Here is a 21,831-nt window from a genome sequence, read left to right on the forward strand (position 1 = left end):
TTGCTTCCTGGTACAACCAAGGAAGACAACTCAGCACAACAATTTATATTGTCTCATATGACAGTCCCACCTGTGCCCCTAATCTATCTTAATCTGCTGCAAGTATGTACTAAGTTGCCTTCATGTATAATGCATTTACATTCTGATTATACTGCCATCATGCCAAGATTGCTAGCGTCTCAAGTATGTGTGTCTAATTAAAATCCCTGGCTATCAACTTGTCAACTATATCACACCCCACTGACAGACACTTGCATAAATTTACAACCATTAGTGCCCAAGAGGCGTTGTTATTACCTGTAACATGTACAAATGACTTCTTGCTACGCTGTTTTTTACACAATAAATAATGTGAGCAATATGTGTGCACTCATCTATGTGTCAGCGACCCAAGACAAGAAGCAACACATAACTATCACAGCCACTGACAATAATGTATTGAAGACAGTTGGCAAACCTGGTAACCTGTATTTATAGATCCCTAAATGAGTTTGAATGGGGTTGAACGAGGAGATGATATGGGATACCCTCGCTTGGGCCGTATGAATTTAAACGAGGACAAAAGACACCCTTTGAAGCTCTGTTTGGCTTGCACAAGAACAGCTCATGCTGATATTCTACAGCAAAGACTAGTAAGATAGCCCATCTACAGGTTTTCCGTGGTGGGACTGAAGTGTTCTCCCACTAACCCTGTTTGCCCAGGGGAGATAGGTCTGGTGATAGGGTTGCTTCACTAATCCCCTTGTACGTTGGCCAACATACGACAGAACTCCGAGAAGCACATACAACTTCAGCAGTGGTTTGGGGTTTTCTGAAAACTTCTTACTTGAGATTTGTGTAGTTACTATTTTGAATATCTTGGTATTGGACGGATCAGCTGAAATGGCAAGTTTGATTTTGATTGGTTCTTGAAGTGAAAGATTGATGGAATTGTCTAGATTGTGTTGGTTTCCATGGTGATGGTCAATTGTGTGGTTATTTTGCTGTACTGTTTTCTACTAATTATTCATGATGATGATGATGAATTTGAATATTATTTCTGTTGGATAATACATGGTTGTTTACTGAACATGCATCACGTGCTGTTTGAAGTCTTGACTGTGTAGAAAAACCTGTATCTATTGTTACTGTAAATAATCACCATACACTTCTATTTTGTGATCTCACATGTTTTTCCATGTTATGATGTTTGTGAATCATAAGATATAAATTAAGTAAAGCCAGAATTCTAATAATTGAAGATGCGTTAAAGGAATGTGATGCTTTTGTATCATAAGATATAAATTAAGTAAGGCAAGAATTCTAATAATTGAAGATGTGTTAAAGGAATGTGATGCTTTTGTATCATAAGATATAAATTAAGTAAGGCAAGAATTCTAATAATTGAAGATGCGTTGAAGGAATGTGCTTTTGTATCATAAGCTTTAAGTAAGGCCATCATAAGATATAAAGGAAGTGTGATGCTTTTGTATCATAAGGCCAGAATTCTAATAATTGAAGATGTAAGGCAAGAATTCAAATTAAGATGTGTTAAAGGAATGTGATGCTTTTGTATCATAAGATATAAATTAAGTAAGGCCAGAATTCTAATAATTGAAGATGCGTTAAAGGAATGTGGGATGCATATTATAGAAAGAAAACAGATACTTAACATTGTAATTTGCAGACAGAACACCTCTCAGTATAATCATCTGAAGGTTATTCATCAAATTTATATCAAACATGCCTAATTTGCAAAGCTCTGTGTATGTCAGTAGTCTATATTCAGTAGTCTATATTCACTCAAGCCAACAGCAACCATTTCAGGATGAAAATATAACAGAACACCTGCCATGAGTGCAGGTGCATATATTCACTTTTAAACACTGTTAATTTTAAAAACTAGATTTGAAAACTGGGCACTTTAAACAAACTGTGAAAGTTGTTCACACGTACATGTATTTTCAACCGACATCTTTTCAGTTTCAATTACAGATAAATGTACTTTATATTCTTTTGTATTGTACATATATTTTTAATTCTCCACCTGCTCCCTTTGAAAATGAACATGGAGATGTGAGTGTGGTGTTATACAGCAAACAACCTGCAGGTTAACATCCTAAATGCCATCTGTCAGTCAAAATGAGGGGAGCCTTTAAATAATGGGGTTGTTGATGGTGATACAATGAAATAGTCAAGTTTGGACCAGACAATCCAGTGATCAACAGCATGAGCATCAATCTGCGCAATTGGGATATGATGACTTGTGTGATCAACAGCATGAACATCGATCTGTGCAATTGGGATACAATGACTTGTGTCAACCAAGTCAGTAAGCCCGACCACCCAATCCTGTTAGTCACTTCTTGCTACAAGCATGGGTTACTGAAGATCAATTCTAACCCAGATCTTCACGGGTTACAAAGTCAGTGATGTAGCCTCTCCTCGGTGGCTGAATGGGTTAGATAACTGACTTTGTGTGCATGAAATTCGAAATAGTAAATGAATTTGTTATTTACTATTAAAGTGTAATCCCAAATACAACATGTTTTTCACATTTGACCACTTTTTAAAAGCATTGTGCATTCAAAGATATTATCCCCTGCAATGCAGTGTAATTTTTGAAACCACACACATGCGCACGCTCACACACACTGGACGCATGTACTCATTGATATTCTTCATCACACAAGATCATTATGAGGCAAAAGATGAGGTCGGATGTATGCAGAATACTGCTATGTGGTATAAATGTATCTTTCTTAAGTGGCATTTAGAAGCTGGTATGATGAAGTGGAACACTTTTTATGGATAGACAACTTCTTTGTTGCAGTAGTAGTTGCGACGTTTTGGTGTAGATCCTAACACCGTTATCAAGCAAATGATACACAACATTTGCACAAGGAAAAATATATACATGGCGGGTATTGGTTTATACAATAGAAGAGGTTGATGTACGGTGTGTTGACATGAGACTTGTTGTGATAGGAATGATTGAAGCCAGTAGATAAAGGGTGGGTTATTCTTGATTAGGCTTGATTAGTTGATCGTAAGCCGTGGGGATGTAATAACCTTGATCTCTGTTGATTGCTGGGTTGAGTCGTTTGATGTTGATTGCCTGTAAGAGTTCCACTTCGGTATAAATGTATATATTCATTTTTGTGTTGCTGATAAACTAGCCTTTTCAGAAGTAATTCTTTTGCAAAAGTGATCAGTCAGTTGCAGTTTGAATTCCGTCATGTGGTTCCTCCACAGGACCTGTGGTAAAATCTATACACTGTACAAAATTAATTGACATTTCATTAGATAAAAGGAAATCTACAGAACAACATCATTGAAAGGTTTCCTTCACTGAGATCAATGACACAGATGAACTAATTTAATTTTTTTTCAATTGTTATTTTCATATTTTAGTTCTATTTTTTAAATGTTTTGTAGTGCACACATAGATTACAACTTTCAGTATGCAAAAACCTTTCCAAGAAACACACTACATTGTTACCACAAGGACTGAACCATTTAAAACATGAACGTAATAAGTTTACCCAGCCCTACAGGCAGATTTGCCAGCATTGTACTTACAGCTTACTGACTGCATAGCAGGGCTGACACTGATCTATGGCAGTCATCCCAGGGGCAGAGTCGGTCTTGCAAGGAATCAGCTAATGATTTGCCGCCATTCAAGGCATCATATAACATACTTTATTGCTGTGATAGATTGGAAATAAACATGCGTCTTAGGAAACTAATCTCAACACTAACAAAGAAATCTGGCTTCATTGTAAACAAGTTCGGTTGCCACAGTCATGGGTTGATGAGATTAGGGCATGAAGCACGATACAGCAGAGAGGTTTTATTGCTTAATTTTCATCTGTATTTGCCAATCCTTCAAGAGTTAATGGAACTTCTTGGTTTATGTATTCAATTTAGATTTCTGACTTAGAGGAATTTCAGATTCATTAATATTTCTGTTTTGTATTCTTCTTGGATCAGAGAAGTTGTGTTGTACATGGACTTGAAGGATGGGAACTGTTACAGACAACAGTTGTGTGTGCACTAACCAAATTGTCTACTGGTTCTGAGGCAGGTGATAATCTACTCTCATATTTTGACATAAGCAACAAGTCAAAAATGAACTGTTGATGGGTCACATTGTGTTATGGCTTCTGCCACTGATGGTCAAACCCAATTGGATTCATTGTATCCTGGAATTTGATTATTTTCTGGAGTAGTGTCATCACAAACTAACAAGACCAATTTTCACATTTTCACATTTTCTGTCAAAGGAATGACCTGATATTTTGTCCATGTAAACTGATCCAAGGTTCTGGGAAACAGTTACGTCAGAATGGTCAGTTTGATATGGAATAAGTTCCATTGGGAACAAATACTGCCTGTGTCAGTGTGTAATGGACAAATTTACCTGGTAACACCTGTTCCCAGGAATAATTCCTATAGAGGAAAAAAATATAAAGGAATAATTTCGCAACAGGAAAAGATACTCTATTACAGAAGTCCAAGTCATTCTCCACTGTGCCAGATCATCATCTTGAACCTATAAAAGAGTTAGAGATCATCTAAAATCTGAAGTGATCTAGCAACATTTGGAGAGAAAAATAACTGAAAAATGTATTTGTTTTTGTGAATATGAAGAGTATGTTTATCAGTTGTTGAAATGTTTTAGGTTATGATGTGGCAGGACCACAAGGGATTGGAGGTTATTCAGCTCATGGATAGTGGAGCTCCAAGTGCCAAATCGAATGCCTCTGCAATGTACTGGGGGTGCGGGGTGCTGTTATATTACTAACTATCATCAATTGAGTGTTTAATATGTTGATGGGTGTTTTAACAGTTAGTCTGTTCCGTTAAGTACCATGTTGAGGTACCTGTTCTATTACTGTCCTTGAAAAGGATTCTCAAGTTGGTAACGTCTTATCATTTGAAATAGGAGATAAAATCAAAGGATTTCGCCATAATGGACCAGGCTCGAGAACGAGCTCTCAAGATAGTCTCACTGAGTAGCTCTGATGTTGAAAACTCTTTGGATGGCAGAGGTGAGTGAAGGCAAATATGTTTTCCATATGTAACTTACCTGCAGTTTTTCTCTGTGTACCAAATTATGTGCTGTTAAAATTTACTTAACCCAGCAAGATATAACATTCCTATGTTACAGAAACTGATTTGGAGTTACCAGGTCTAGGAGAAGATCAACAGTATGGTGAGTCTTTAGCCTGGCTAATCTTTATTCATTTTCTAGGTGTATTTGTTTAGATTATTTGATATTGTTTAATAATGATTGTTTTAAATATGAAGAAGACAATATGCATGAATCTAACGTAATAAATATATTTTCTAAGAATGATCTTTTTAATGACAAAGCCTCTTGTGAGTAATTGAATAACATGAGTGATGAATCCCCATCTACCGTTTCTAATCCATATTGTGGCTTTGTTACGTCTACATGTACTCTTCTCTCCTCAGTAATATTCTGTGAAAATCAGGTTCATACTGATGGCACAGAGGAAACCATAGTAACCTCTAGCAATGTAGGTGTGTAAGGACTAGTCATCACACCACGGCTTCCTGGTGTTTAGAAATAGGAGATATAATTCATGTTAGATGAGTCATGTATTGTATCATGAAACAACATGACCTGACTCTCTCTCTCTCAGATATACTATCTAGCTTTTCTTATTACCCTAGGACATGAGACATGCCTTTTAGACCTACTTAATTGTGGAGTGGGCAGAAATTCTGCCAATAACCTCTCTCTGCCTTGAATATATCCTGTGTATGCCTTTTGTTCCATCCAGAGCAAATATCGCTGATTGTAAGTGAAAATAATTTGTATAGCAAGTTCAATATGAATAATTCTCCTGTAGAAAATTAAATACAGACAGTTTTGATAATTACACCCCATTGAATGGGTGTTCAATGTTGAGATCATGTGGTATAAGTGTATCCTTAGCAGTGTTGAGGACGGCATGAGCACATGCTGAGATTCAGGATTATGACCTCTGAATGCTGACTGCATGAACACACACTGAGATTGAGGATTATGACCTCAGAATGCTGACTGCATGAACACACACTGAGATTGAGGATTATGACCTCTGAATGCAGACTGCATGATCACACACTGAGATTGAGGATTATGACCTCTGAATGCTGACTGCATGATCACATGCTGAGATTGAGGATTATGACCTCTGAATGCTGACTGCATGAACACATGCTGAGATTGAGGATTATGACCTCAGAATGCTGACTGCATGAGCACACACTGAGTTTGAGGATTATGACCTCAGAATGCTGACTGCATGAACACACACTGAGATTGAGGATTATGACCTCAGAATGCAGACTGCATGAACACATGCTGAGATTGAGGATTATGACCTCTGAATGCTGACTGCATGAACACATGCTGAGATTGAGGATTATGACCTCTGAATGCTGACTGCATGAGCACATGCTGAGATTGAGGATTATGACCTCTGAATGCTGACTGCATGAACACATGCTGAGATTGAGGATTATGACCTCTGAATGCTGACTGCATGAACACACACTGAGATTGAGGATTATGACCTCAGAATGCTGACTGCATGAGCACATGCTGAGATTGAGGATTATGACCTCAGAATGCTGGCTGCATGAGCACATGCTGAGATTGAGGATTATGACCTCTGAATGCTGACTGCATGAGCACATGCTGAGATTGAGGATTATGACCTCAGAATGCTGACTGCATGAACACACACTGAGATTGAGGATTATGACCTCTGAATGCTGACTGCATGATCACATGCTGAGATTGAGGATTATGACCTCAGAATGCTGACTGCATGAACACATGCTGAGATTGAGGATTATGACCTCTGAATGCTGACTGCATGAGCACACACTGAGATTGAGGATTATGACCTCTGAATGCTGACTGCATGAGCACATGCTGAGATTGAGGATTATGACCTCAGAATGCTGACTGCATGAACACATGCTGAGATTGAGGATTATGACCTCTGAATGCTGACTGCATGATCACATGCTGAGATTGAGGATTATGACCTCTGAATGAATGCTGACTGCATGAACACATGCTGAGATTGAGGATTATGACCTCTGAATGCTGACTGCATGAACACATGCTGAGATTGAGGATTATGACCTCTGAATGCTGACTGCATGAACACATGCACTGAGTTTGAGGATTTATGACCTCTGAATGCTGGATTATGATCCCTGACCACATGCTGAGATTGAGGATTATGACCTCTAAATGCTGACGGCATGATCACATGCTGAGATTGAGGATTATGACCTCAGAATGCAGACTGCATGAACACACACTGAGTTTGAGGATTATGACCTCTGAATGCAGACTGCATGAACACATGCTGAGATTGAGGATTATGACCTCTTACCTATCTTGATGGCACATGCACTGAGGAGGATTATGACCTCAGAATGCTGACTGCATGAACACATGCTGAGATTGAGGATTATGACCTCTAAATGCAGACTGCATGAACAGGGTTATGTCATGACTGCTGAGATGATGAGGGATTATGACCTCAGAATGCTGACTGCATGATCACATGCTGAGATTGAGGATTATGACCTCTGAATGCACACTGCATGATAACACACTGAGATTGAGGATTATGACCTCTGAATGCTGACTGCATGAACACATGCTTAGGTCAAGAATTATGATTTCTGCTTGCTGACTGCTAGGGTTATGTCCCCTGACCGTATCTCCATGGTCGGGGTTATGTCCCCTAACCATGTCCTCTAACCCTATCTTGATGTCCACGGTTATGTCCCTTGACCGTATCTCCATGGTCGGGGTTATGTCCCCTAACCATGTCATCATGGCCAGGGTTATGTCCCCTAACCCTATCTTGATGTCCAGGGTTATGTCCCTAACCATATCTCCATGGTATCTTGTTATGTCCCTAACCATATCTTGATGGCCAGGGTTTTGTCCCCTAACCCTATCTTGATGTCCACGGTTATGTCCCTAGACCGTATCTCCATGGTCGGGGTTATGTCCCCTAACCCTATCTTGATGTCTAGGGTTATGTCCCCTAACCATATCTTGATGTCCAGGGTTATGTCCCCTAACCATATCTTGATGGCCAGGGTTTATGTTGATGCCCTAACCCTATCTTGATGGCCAGGGTTATGTCCCTAACCATATCTTGATGTCCAGGGTTATGTCCCTAACCCTATCTTGATGTCTAGGGTTATGTCCCCTAACCATATCTTGATGTCCAGGGTTTTGTCCCCTAACCCTATCTTGATGGCCAGGGTTATGTGCCCTAACCATATCTTGATGGCCAGGGTCATGTGCCCTAACCATATCTTGGTGGCCAGGATCATGTCCCCTAACCGCATCTTGATGGCCAGGGTCATGTGCCCTAACCATATCTTGATGGCCAGGGTCATGTGCCCTAACCCTATCTTGATGGCCAGGGTCATGTGCCCTAACCCTATCTTGATGGCCAGGATTATGTCCCCTAACCATATCATGATGGCCAGGATTATGTCCCCTAACCCTATCTTGATGGCCAGGATTATGTCCCCTAACCCTATTTTGATGGCCAGGGTCATGTGCCCTAACCATATCTTGATGGCCAGTGTTATGTCCTCTGACTGTATCTTGATGTCCAGGGTTTTGTCCCCTAACTGTATCTTGATGGCCAGGGTTTTGTCCCCTAACCCTATCTTGATGGCCAGGGTCATGTGCCCTAACCCTTTCTTGATGGCCAGGATTATGTCCCCTAACCCTTTCTTGATGTCCGGGGTTATGTCCCCATACCATATCTTGATGGCTAGGGTCGCGTGCCCTAACCAAATCTTGATGGCCAGGGTTATGTCCCTTGACCGTATCTTGATGGCCAGAGCTATGTGCTCTGACTGCTGACACCTGAGATAATCCCCCAAACTGATGATAATATACTTTACTTATCAGACTCTGGTAAGGAAGCCAGCACAACAGAAAGTCCACGTCAGTCCCTCAGTCCCACAAGCCCCAAGAAACAGAGATCGGCTATCGTCAAGAAAGAACGTTCACCAATACAATTCACAAGACGTAAGGTGAGAATTGCTGTAAATATCAAAACCATTTTGTGATGGCTGTAAGAAGGGCAAGGCACTTTCACATTTTACCTATGTCTCCATAACTACCAGAGTCACAGTTTCTTACACTTTAATCTAAGACAACACTCAGTAAACCATGGTTAGAAAAAACATAGAAAGAATGAACAAACAGATTGTTACAAAGTCCATTGACCCCAGTCACCTTTTCTCTGTGTGTATCACAAACTAAAATTAGCAATATGGTAGCGGTCTCTAAATAATCGAGTCTGGATCAGACAATCCAGTGATTACAGCATGAGCATCAATCTACGCCATGGGGATATATATGATGACATGTGTCAACCAAGTCAGCGAGGATGACCACCCAATCCTGTTTGTCACCTCTTATGACAAGCATGGGTTACTGAAGATCAATTCTTACCAGATCTGCATATAAATGTCATCCTCATGGTTTAAAGTAGTCTGGATTTCATATATTCTCAGATGTGATAATTGAACTGCAGCCCATGCAGCAGACTCTGTGTATGTTTTTGGACCACTAATTAGGATAGATGAACTTTCAGACCCCTGAGGTGACCCCTGAGGTGACCCCTGAGCCAGAGGAGACCAAATCTGTGGATGACTGGAGCCCTCTACCCCCCAGCAGAGAGAAGACATTGACTCCGCCCCCTCAGGAGCAGCACATCCCTAACGTCGGCATGCCAGATCTACCCCAGTTTAGACAGGAGCAGAAGGTGATATTCCTGTCATAGCAACACTGCATTATCTCATTTTGGAGATGGGGCGGTGGGGTAGCCTAATGGTTAAAGCGTTGGCTCGTCACGTCAGTCAGTCATTTTGTAGATAATTAGGACAGGTTAGTAAATGAGTGAGTGAGTTTAGCTTTTAGCAATGTTCCAGCAATATCACGACAAATGACACCAGAAATGGGCATCACACAGTGTACCCATGTGGGGAACCGAACCCGGGTCTTCTGCATGACAAGCGAATGCCTTAACCGCTAGGCTAACCCACCTCCCAGGACAGGTGAGACTTGGCCTCAAACTTGGTGATCATCCTGGTGCAATTCACCACTCTACATCATTACGTCCATCGGTTTATGTTCCACTTCCACTCTTCATTCAGATTGTTCCCATCCCTTTCCCATTATGACATTCTCACTCTGATATGGTGTGTGTTATTTTCCTCAAACAAGAGACTGAAAACCATTTCACAAAAGCATTTCATCTATGGAAGCATTTTTGCCAAACATCAACTTTTGTCTTATGTTATTTTGAAACTTAAAAAAGTGGCACCGTTCTTTGAGGTTTGTGACTGGGATGTTACGTAACATGTACTTATTCTTTTTAAATCCCCTAGATGCCAGGGGCAGTAGGGTACCCTAGTGGTTAAAGTGTTCGCTCGTCACGCCAAAGACCCGGGTTCGATTCCCCACATGAGTACAATGTGTGAAGCCCATTCATGGTGTCCCCCGCCGTGGTATTGCTGGAATATTGCTAAAAGCGGCATAAAACCATACTCAGTCAGTCAGCCCTTGATGTCATGATCAGCAAATTTTGGAACTGTATTACTTGATGTGTCCATTCCTGTCTCACCAAAGTGAAATTTGACTTAATCATAAGAATCTTTCAGGGTGAGTTGCCAAATCTCACTTGTTCTCTCAACGTTTACTTTTGTAGGAAGGAAAGAGATCCAAGGCTCAGAAGTTCTTTGTGGAGGGACCCCCTGAAATGAAGGCTCCCCCGAAGAAAAGGAAATCACCCCCGAAAGTGAGAAGACTGTAAGTGCTACACTACATTCAACAACCATATTCAATTCTTCCATTCATCAACCCTGTATTTTTGTCCTGCTTGTATCTCGTCCCTATAAACAGCAACACATGATTTGTCAGAGGTTTTTTCTGCCGATGAAAACTTAAGCCTGACTATGCAGACACCTAGATTACATTGCTATCAAATCAACTTTTAGTTTATCAGATCGAAATAATATCTTTATGTTTTAGCTTACATTCAGCCGTACTAATGCTCATACCTACCTGTTAAGCTACCTACCGTAAGTCGAGTGGAAACGAGGTGTAAACACAAAACAACCCAACCTGTGCAATGATCTCCCCTTCCCTGTCACCAATCTTTCCTGCGCTTCGTACCCGAAGGACATGTTGAATAGAGCTCTATATTTTTCCTTTGTTGGAAGTGTTGATAGAGTTTGAGTAGTAACGTTTTTACTTACCCTATTTTCTTGGTGTAAACGTACTTGTTGCTTTAGTAAATTTTTTCCATGAACTTGAACACTGTTTGCACAATATCTTGTGAACACGTGTTGTTTGAATGAAGCATGGCATCCACTTGTTCAAAATGTCAACGGAAACTGACCCCCACAGTAGTTGTCCGTCTTGCCTTGCGAAGGACGGCTATGCTCCATGTTCCGTTGAACTGAAATGCATCCTGTGTGATAAATTGTCCGAGGATATGTATATTTGAGAGCTATTGCTAAGCGGGAGGCTGATCGGCATTATAAGAAGAAGCGTGCTTCATCTCGAGATCAGACGAAGGACGCTGTCGTCGTCGAAGATTTATCATCCAGAGACAAAAGTTCGAATGAGCCATCTCCAGCAGACACTTTGTCATCTTGTGTCAATCTGGGCACATCGTCTGTCAACCAGCCGGAATTGGGGTCAAGAAGTTGGGTCGTCAGCTGCCGACTCAGGCTATAGGGACTCAATTGAAAGTGATAATCGTTACGATGTCAGACAGATGGAACGTACAGCGCCCATGTTGAATGAAAATAATAACACGGTGGAATTACAATCTACTGTTGATGCGAATCCTTGCATTGAGGTTTCATCGACACACCTTCTTGTCTGGATCGATATCGTGCGAGCAGTCATTCGTCACATCAGCGGGATACTTCATTTGAGCCTTTTCCTTTTCCTTATATTTACGTGTGTTCTCCCCGAAATCGACCTACTACGGTGACTACTGACTGACTGACTGACTGAGTTTGGTTTTACGCCGCTTTTAGCAATATTCCAACAACATCACGGCGGGGGACACCAGAAATGGGCTTCACACATTGTACCCATGTGGGGATTTGAACCCGGGTCTTCGGCGTGACGAGCCAACGCTTTAACCATTAGGCTACCCCACTGCCCCCGGTGACTACTACTTTGTCCAGAGTGTACAATGATGTCTCGCTGATTAGTTCGGCGTCAGTTCCTCCCTCTCTTACCTTAACGGCTGACTTCTTGACACAATTGCGTGCTGTGCTTTTTCCGTCTGTCGACCCTGTCGTTCAGCCGACTTCGTCGTTCTCTACAGTGCCTACTGCTACCGCCATTGAATGTTGCCTCAACTCCTACTCTGGTTCTGGATGAAGGGGATGATAGCCCACCTCAAGCTCCACAGGACAATGAAGTGTTGGCATGGATGTCAAACTTCATGGATGCTTACGATGCATCAAACCAAACAGCTGGGGGTTTTCAGTTTGGGGACACCCTAGACTCTCTCCATTTTCCACCGCCTTCATCTTTTAGGAAACTACCTACGGACATGAAGGCATCTTTTGCCTCAGCGTTGTCATCTCATCCATTTGCTAAACCTGGGATGCGCCATAAGTTTCCCTATGGGATGGACTATACTGCTCCTGTCTCTAAAGATCTTGACTGGGCATTACTGTTTCCTACCACTACTTCATACCTGACTGAAGACAAACATTTGGAGTCTGTAGACGCTGAGGCGCGGCATCAACTGTTACCATTAGCCATGGTTTCCACTGTGATGGATTGTCACAATAAATTCTTCAAGGATAAAGATGAGCTCTCGGATGATGATTGGATGGCGATGGCTACACTATCATGCGTACATAACTGGACTTCGGATGCGCTAGCACACATTCGTTATATCTCAGGGCAGGTCACTCAACTTTGACGACAAGGCTTTCTCACAATGTCTAAGCTCCCGCAACAGCACACTAGGCTGCTTTTGCGGGAAAAATGAACTTCATCTCAATTATTCAATGGAGCCATTCCTTCAGTTTTGGACAAGTACGAGAACTGGAGAACGAGAAACAATTGATTATATCGTCTACCCAGAGACCTGTACATCGCCAACCGGTGCACAATGTTCCCGAACAACGATACCGACATCGTCATGTTCAGAGGGTTTTTTGAGCCAACCGATCAACAAGTCGCGACGATCTGTTGGGGACAGAATTAGGGTGTACTTTTCCTAGCCTAAACGTGGAGGCAAGAGCACGCGGGGGAGGAAATGATGGCAGTGCTACGCCTGGGACCCTCAGTGATGTCCCCCAGGCTTTTACTCCACTATCTTCCTCGTTCTGAAATCTTGTTGGGCATTCAATTCAAGACGGCACTCAATCTGGTTGTCATCCACTACATCAACCGACTGGGATCGACCCAGTCATCTGCTCTCCTCGACCTCACGTTTGAGTTCTTCGACTTTGTTGGCGCTTTACACATAGAGGTCCGGGCCCATCATATTTCCAGGGCCAAAAATGTGATTGCCTATGCTCTCTCTTGACCATGTCGTCCATCTCCCATGGAATGGATGCTCAATGCTATCACCTTTCACCTTCTGACAAAGTATTTCTGGACTCCACAGGTGGATCTGTTTGCGACTCATCAATCCTCTTCACTGCTTCGTGTCTCCTGTCCCGGATCGGCTGGCTTGGGACCACAACGCCCTAGCGATATCGTGGGAAGATCTCAACGCTTAGGCGTTTCCTCCAACCATTCTGTTACCTTTGGAGAAGATTTTGACAGACCAATCGACTTCGTCTGCTTTTGGTCTCTCCTTATTGGCTGGCCAGGACGTGGTTCCCGGAATTGGTACGCATTGTAAACCAACCTCTACTCGCTCTCCCATTCCCGGAAGATCTTCTTTTGCATCCCCACAGCAATGACCTACAGGTGGGGTTACACAACTTCCAACTTCACAGGTGGGATTGCTCAAAGCTCCGTTGATCAAGAAGGGTTACTTGGCTAAGGCTGTGGCGCTTATCTCATCAGCTCATCGTGTCACGACTCGTAGACTGTATGATGATAAGCAGGGGTTTGTTCTGTCTTCTGCTACGCCTCTACGGGTGGCCGACTTCTTAGTCCACCAGAAATTCTCTTCCTTACTGGTTATGGGCTGTGATTCTCTTTGATATGCTGCGCAGAATATGGATCCGCCGTCCTCTCCCCACCCTCGCGAAGTTAGGGCGCTTGTGTCAACATTAGCTCTCCTTGGTGACTGTTCCCTGCAGGCTATTTTTTTGAGGAAATCAACCTCGGTTTTCGCTTCTCACTATTTGCAGGATATCTCGACGACAGATGTTGCAGGCATCCAGCAATTTGGGCCACTAGTTGTCGTGCAACAACTTCCCACCGCCTGCTGTCGGTGACTCTTGACTTTGTGTATCTCGACTTCATGTAATTACCTCAATAAAACGTTGGTGAACATGATTCACTCTTGTTCTTCATTGCAAGGCAGTATTACGTACATAGAGAATACTACACGAGGTCTCATTACATACGAATTATACGAAACGAGTGTCCTTCCTATGGTATCTGACCGAGCGAAAGCGAGGACAGATAACAAAGGAAGGTCACGAGTTTCGTATAATTCGTATGTAATGAGACCTCATGTGGTATTTTATTTATTACCCATGTCTTACATGCATTAAATTGACAAAATAGCGTATTTTTGTTATTTTTTGGTTTCAAACCGAAACCGGTTTCATAAAGAGGTTGCGGAAGAGTTTTGTACTGTAGTGCAATATTTGCATGACGTCACACTGTAATGACGTTACTGCCTTGGTAACCGACGTCACTATGCATGTCAGTTGTCATCGCCTCGTACAGCCTCCTACAGTAAACTACTCCGCAGCACCTCGTTTCTTGGTTTCCAGTTGCTTCATTTGGCTAACATCACTGGTGGAAACATTGCGTTTATGTTTTTCGACGGATATAATGTCTCAGTTCGACTCACATTTAAACAGCGACACGGCAACGTTCGCAATGTTTACATTCCCACAATGCATTTAAGTTGTCGAATGAATGAATTCACGTGTTTGTTATGAATGAAAAAATAGTTACGTCAGAATGTGACCTAATTGAGAGGTCATCGGTTATCCAATCAAGTCGTTAGAATCTCAGGTCAAGTCGTTACGACACAGGTCAACGCGATACGACACTCGTGCGACGTACGAGATTAGTATGCAACTACCAATACGTTGACCTCGTGGGTAATAAATATGTTTTCCTTCACCGCTTGTTGTGGTTTAGTTCACTTGGTCATTGATTCTGACCTGGTATACTGCACATGCTATATCTTCGTCGTTCTTAGTGAGTTCTGGCGTTGATATTTGCATCCTCAATCATTCATTAATTTTCTACTTGCTTACATAAAGAGCCGGTCGGCCTTATGTTTTTGTAGATTATTGCAATCATATAGTTATTGTTCTTTCTTTACGATTTTGGGTAAACACAATTATACTGTTTGGGCCTTGTCCACCACCACCTGCCGACGGATAAGCATTAGTATGGCTGAATGTTAGCTAAAACATTTTAGTCCCACCCATCCACCCCTCTGGACTTAGGCCTTTTTGTCGCTCTTCTACAGCTTTCTGGCCTTAGGCTCGGGAAAGACTGGTGACAGGGAAGGGGAGGTAATTGCACAGGTGGGGTTGTTTTGTGTTTACACCTCGTTTCCACTCGACTTCACGGTAGGTAGCTTAACAGGTAGGTATAAGCATTAGTACGGCTGAATGGAAGCTTGTTAAAACAATGTTTTTAATCTAAAAACCTATTTCTTTAGAAGGTAGAGTCTCTGGGCAAGCAATCTTTTTGTGTAACACAGTAAAATATATTTTGACAAGCAATAAAACAATGACACAGCACAAAGTTCCCTCCTATATGTTTCAACTTGATCTTCAGGGAGAATTACAGTTACAGATTTGTCATGTTAATATTTTGCACAGGGAAATGTGTGTTGTGTCACAGTTTAGAGGATTTCTTTACATGAGTTGTACTGTACACTGCTGAACTTCACCTGTTTGTATTAGCGAATGATATTGTACATGCATCCTGCCACAGCTGTTATCAAAATGTCATGTGAATCACTCTTACTTTCAGTCCCAAGATGCACTATCGGAAAAAGTCTCGGCCAGCTGAAGCCCCCATGTCAGCAGGTGCACTACAAGAAGTCAGTGATCCACTTGACTTCCTTGCCAAATACTGCATTATCAAGTATGTCCACAACTTGCACTTCATGAAGCATACAGTTTCCCATTTTCAGGCTCCTTCTGTTCACGACTGGTTACATGATCAAGAGCCTTGGTCAATGGAGAAAAATAATTGTATAGCCTGAAGCAGTATCATATTGAGGTGAGGTGAGGTGAAACTGGCTTTTACGTCGTGCTTGAGAATATTTCTCTCATATGACGACATGCATGCATGTGTTTGTGTATGCGGCTGCTTGTACTAGCCCAGACTTAAGCTGGTTTTATAGTGCTAGCCCACTGAGATACCATGCCGCAGTGAAGCATGAATACCCCACTCAGACACATTATACTGACTCCGAGCCGACCAGTCCTTGTTGTATGCATTAATGCCAAGCGCCAGGCAGAGACCAACAAGTACCATATTTTAACGTCTTTTGGTATGACGCGGTCGGGGATCGAACCCACGATCTTCCGCTCTCCGGGCGGACGCTCTAACCACTACACCACGGAGGCAGTCAGTATCATAGTGAAGTATGTCTCCTAGAATCTATAAACACTCAATCTGTATAAGTCTGAATGGTGTGTTTCATTCCTTGGAAAGTACATATACATTCATGACTGCTCTGAGGAAATTCTAATGTGTCACACACTGCCCTTCTCACACAGACTGGTGCTTGGCAGGATATGTGTAGCAGCATCTCTGTGAGAAATTCTTCCTGAAGAGTATTTCCCTCTGGTTTATTGCCTGATTTATTTGAACAGTTCAGGATTTGATGTTTCATAAAATATCTTGCATCTTTTAAACCTAAATTTTGATTGCAATGAATAAAGGGTCATAATATTATTTTCGTCCATTCATATCACAGCATTTTCTTCATCCATTTTCATTTTACACATTAGTCTATGTCTTCCACTAGTCCCAACCGTCTGCCCTTCTATGAGGTCATCTTTGAGAACATGGTAACCGACCAGACGCCAAGGTATGAACGCCCGCGAGCGGCTGCTGAACCTGTGGAAAGACAGGTCACAGAGGTGGTCAAGGTCAAGGGCAAAGGCAAGAAATCTTCAAAGAAGTCAGAGGAGGAGGGTTTGTCTGAGCACGAACTGAAGCTGGCACGGGACATGCTGCTTATTAACCACGGACAGAGCATCACAAGCAATATCGTGAGCTTCTTGATACTTCAGGGGAAACCAAAACTTGTAGCTGGAGTTGTGGCCCTTAACTGCCATGATCAGCTGATCTCTGATTCACTCTGATTGATTTTGGTGTGTCTGTACCTGCCCTGTTGTTAAGGGCATCTAGATTAGGATCTTATTGTAGTTCAGTCTTCATCGATCATTGGACTGACTGACTGAGTTTGGTTTTAGCAATGTTCCAGCTGCATTACGGTGGGGAACACCAGAAATAGGTTCACACAATGTACCCATTTTGGGATTCGAACCTGGGTCTTCGGCGTGACTAGGCAACGCTTTAACCACTAGGCACACACACACACACACACAATCATTGGATGTTTGTAGTAAGTGCTCAGTGTGCTGTAGAGTCACCATAGGGACGGTGGGGTAGCCTAGTGGTTAAATTGTTCGCTTGTCACGCCAAAGACCCAGGTTTGATTCCCACATGGGTACAATGTGTGAAGCCCATTTCTGGTGTCCCCCGCCGTGATATTGCTGTGATATTGCTAAAAGCGGCGTAAAACCATACTCGCTCACTAGAGTCACCACAAGTGTTTCATTTGAGAATAAGTGATGTGTTAAGAGCTGACTAAATGGATCATTTGGTTAGGCTCTGTGACGTGGCTAATTTTGTGCCTTTATGGACTTGGCTTTGATGCTTCTTATATCAATCACTGGTTTGTCTGGTTCAGACTTGTCTTGTACATTGTGCAGGGACAGAACATTCCTGAGGAGTACCGTGAGAAGATTGTGTACACCCTGGACAGCCTGCAGCAGAAGGCAGCAGGCCTGGAGGCTCAGCTCACCCAGCTAGACAGTCAGTATATACCACAGCTATAGCATGGAATATCATGCCTTGTTGCATGCACAGTGAATGTGACATCTTGTTATCCTACCCATCAAGATCTGGGTTAGAATTGGCACTGTCACATCTTACCTATGTCTCCATAGGTACCAGAGTCACAGTTACTTACACTTTAATCCAAGACAACATTCAGTAGACCATGGTTAGAAAAAACATAGAAAGAATGAACAAACAGATTGTTACAAAGTCTATTTACCCCAGTCACCTTTTCTCTGTGTGTATCACAAACTAAATATAGGTTAAATAAGGTTAAATAACAATGGAACAGTGACGTGTGGAGCAAAAGGTGATATAACTTAGTGCATGAGTGAGTGAGTTTAGTTTTATGCAGCACTCCGCAATATGGCAGGATAGAATTGATCTTCAGTAACCCATGATTGTCGTAAGAGGCGACTAACAGGATCGGGTGGTCAGGCTCGCTGTCTCGGTTCCCAATTGCATAGATCGATGCTCATGCCGTTGATCACTGGATTGTCTGATCCAGACTCGATTATTTACAGACCACTGGAATATTGCTGAGTGCGGTATACTCTTGTGATCCCATTGTACTGTGTCATCATGACGTTCCCAATAGCATTGGTCATGCTGTCAACTGCTAGTTTATATGTTGCAGGCATTAAACAATTACTTGGTCAGTCTTCCTGCAATGTCTTCATCATGTAAAGGAGTTTTTGTAATACTGATTGCAATAAGCTTTCAGAGTGTTTAAAAACTTACAAGAATGCTATTGTTACACCATTGTTTCTTGTTTCATGACGAGCATTGGTCATGCTGTCAACTGCTAGTTTATATGTTGCAGGCATTAAACAATTACTTGGTCAGTCTTCCTGCAATGTCTTCATCATGTAAAGGAGTTTTTGTAATACTGATTGCAATAAGCTTTCAGAGTGTTTAAAAACTTACAAGAATGCTATTGTTACACCATTGTTTCTTGATAAGCAGGGACCTCTTCCAGATTAATTAATTACAATACTTAATTATGTGTCATACTAGTTTCCAAAATTAACATGGAACATTTTGTTGTTTCTAAAACTGGCATAAAAGTACAATGCTAGAAAGTTTGTTTGAAATTTATGGAAATCATAATCAATTATGTAAAGTCATTAATCAAGCCATTTTCTGTGCTTGTACAGTGCAGCGAGTGTCGATGCTGGCGGAGAGCACAAGGACCCTGCTCCCAGACGTATGTGCTCATGATTATGTGCCCCCAGACAAGAAAAAGGGAAAGAAAGGGAAGGTAGGCAGATAAGCTACAGAAATAATGATATCCCTGACATTGTATCAGCCTTTGAATCGTTCTGTTAGTCTACTACACTGTGCTGAAAACAAGTTAAAATCCAGTGAGGATGGGTGGGAAGGGTTATGGTGGATTTGGCATCTTCCTTGGGTACCGTGGTGTAGGAAGCTGTTCTCTGTCACTTTCATCAATCCCTTGACCTGTGGAGCATGTAGATATGTTGAAGTTGAGGGTTATAAATGTAAAGCAGTTCACAATCCTCCAACAAGTTTGCTGCACTAGAAACAGTTCTGTCTCAGTCAAGTGACACACATTCAAGCGACATGCAACACACTCCCAGGAAAAGTGAAACACAGTTTCCTGTAATATTCTTAGCTTGACTAAAGTAAGACAAATTTCAAAAGCTGCTGTTAGTGAGACATTCCAACTTACTTTGCAAGTACATTTACACCTAACAGAAATTTCACAAGTGAAATGTAATTTGTACTTTGGAGAGGAAGTAATTGTTTGCCTTCTTATGATATTAAAAGAAGTTTTGTATTATATTTCATTTTTTTTTTTCACCCCAAGAATACTGCAAAAAGATCACTTCAAAATGATTTTATTGTAGCTGAAGTTCGACCACAATCAGACCTGTAAACCATTTGTTAGGCCTAACTGTTAACTGAATTGCACATGTTGCCTCCAGAAATCTAAAAAAGGACAAGGAGATGGAGCTGGCAACGCCCCGGCGCCGAGGGGAACCTATCCCAGACGTAGTGATTGTGGAGAGACTGACTGATGACCAGCTCACCATGGTGAGTGCTGCAGGTTACTTGTGTCTACTGACAAGCATACTGTATTGCTGACTCTAGAACTTGTTATGCTATTGTCAGTTTTTATTGGATGTTAAGGTCATCTTGTCCTTCTATCCCAGTATTATACACAACAGGCAAAAAGAGTCAGTATTGTACACAACAGGCAAAAAAGAGTCAGTGTTATACACACAAGTCATAATGCACTCAAATAGAGTCACTGGGGATAGTTTTATGCCGCTTTTAGTAATATTCCAGCAATATTATGTCAGGGGACAACAGAAATGGGCTTCATACATTGTACCCATGTGGGGAATCGAACCTGGGTCTTCAGTGTGACGAGCAAACATTTTAACCACTAGGCTACCCCATCGCCTATCTCATGTGTGAGGAATATAATATACACCATATCAGAGTGAGAATGTCATCATGGACAAGGAATGGGAACACGTCAGCATACATAACCTGTAGCTACTGTAGGATGTTAAACATGTTACTGCATGATGTTATACATACTCTTACTGTATTGTGTTACGTGTTCAGTTGAGTTCTGATCCGGAGGTCCGCCAGCTGAACCTGGAGAGGGAGAGAACCAAAGAAAAGATCCATGATGTCCACAACCGCCTGCAGCAGCTAGAAGGTAGGTACTATCTCTGTATCACATGGCAAAATAGGGCAGACTACTCCCAATATGGCCCAGCAATAACAGTAATTCTGCATCTCTTCCTACAATAACACTGCATTGAATCCTGCAATAATTCTGCATCGAATCCTGCAGTAATTCTGCTTCTCCTGCAATTTTTGTAATAATTCTGCTTTCCCTTCTGCAATAATTCTGCATCTCCTTCCTGCAATAATTATGCATCCCCTCCAGCAATAACCCAGCATCCCTTCCTGCAATAAATCTGCATCTCCTGGAGCAATAATTCTGCATCCCTTCTGCAATATTTCTGCATCCCCTCCTGCAGCAATAACCCAGCATCCCTTTATGCAATAAATCTGCATCTCCTGTAGCAATAATTCTGCATCCCTTCTGCAACTTCCATGCATCCCTTTCTGCAATAATTCTGCATCCCTTCTGCAACTTCCATGCATCCCTTCCTGCAATAATTCTGTGTCTCCTGCATCAGTATCCCCACGTGCCATGACTCTGTGTTTGCCCATGTCCCCAGGTGAGAAGCTCCTCCTGGATATCCTCAGTAATGAGGTGTTCTTCTCCAGCCAGGCAGACAACCAAAGGTCATCAGGATTCCGTAGACAGCAGAGTCATCTATATAACAAGCTCCATCCAGACCCGGTAGGTTGTGTATTTCTATGATGCATGTGTCTTAAAGGTGAAAACTTATGCAACACTTTCAAAATCTGCATGCATGTCCTGTGCTGTTTTATGTTTCATTCATGCACTCAATCAAATTCAGAATTGTTACATTCATGATGACATGTATGTC

General features: G+C 42.0%; 1 protein-coding gene across 1 annotated transcript in view; it reads left to right on the forward strand.

Annotated features, from left to right (window-relative positions):
* LOC124273058 (serine/arginine repetitive matrix protein 1-like) overlaps positions 1-21,021 on the forward strand; it is a 44,469-nt gene extending 23,448 nt beyond the window's left edge. The window contains exons 8-17 of the mRNA XM_046708269.1: positions 5,153-5,197; positions 8,960-9,084; positions 9,651-9,821; positions 10,767-10,867; positions 16,223-16,336; positions 17,229-17,475; positions 18,202-18,304; positions 19,486-19,589; positions 20,278-20,386; positions 20,927-21,021. Of these exons, the coding sequence (XP_046564225.1) occupies positions 5,153-5,197; positions 8,960-9,084; positions 9,651-9,821; positions 10,767-10,867; positions 16,223-16,336; positions 17,229-17,475; positions 18,202-18,304; positions 19,486-19,589; positions 20,278-20,370 (1,103 nt within the window). The 3' untranslated portion in view covers positions 20,371-20,386; positions 20,927-21,021. The remainder of the gene's footprint in view (positions 1-5,152; positions 5,198-8,959; positions 9,085-9,650; positions 9,822-10,766; positions 10,868-16,222; positions 16,337-17,228; positions 17,476-18,201; positions 18,305-19,485; positions 19,590-20,277; positions 20,387-20,926) is intronic.
* The last annotated feature ends 810 nt before the right edge of the window (positions 21,022-21,831 follow it).

Source organism: Haliotis rubra, unplaced genomic scaffold, assembly GCF_003918875.1.
Source record: "Haliotis rubra isolate DU_JTF1 unplaced genomic scaffold, ASM391887v1 Scf176, whole genome shotgun sequence".
NCBI classification, from domain to species: Eukaryota; Metazoa; Mollusca; class Gastropoda; order Lepetellida; family Haliotidae; genus Haliotis; species Haliotis rubra.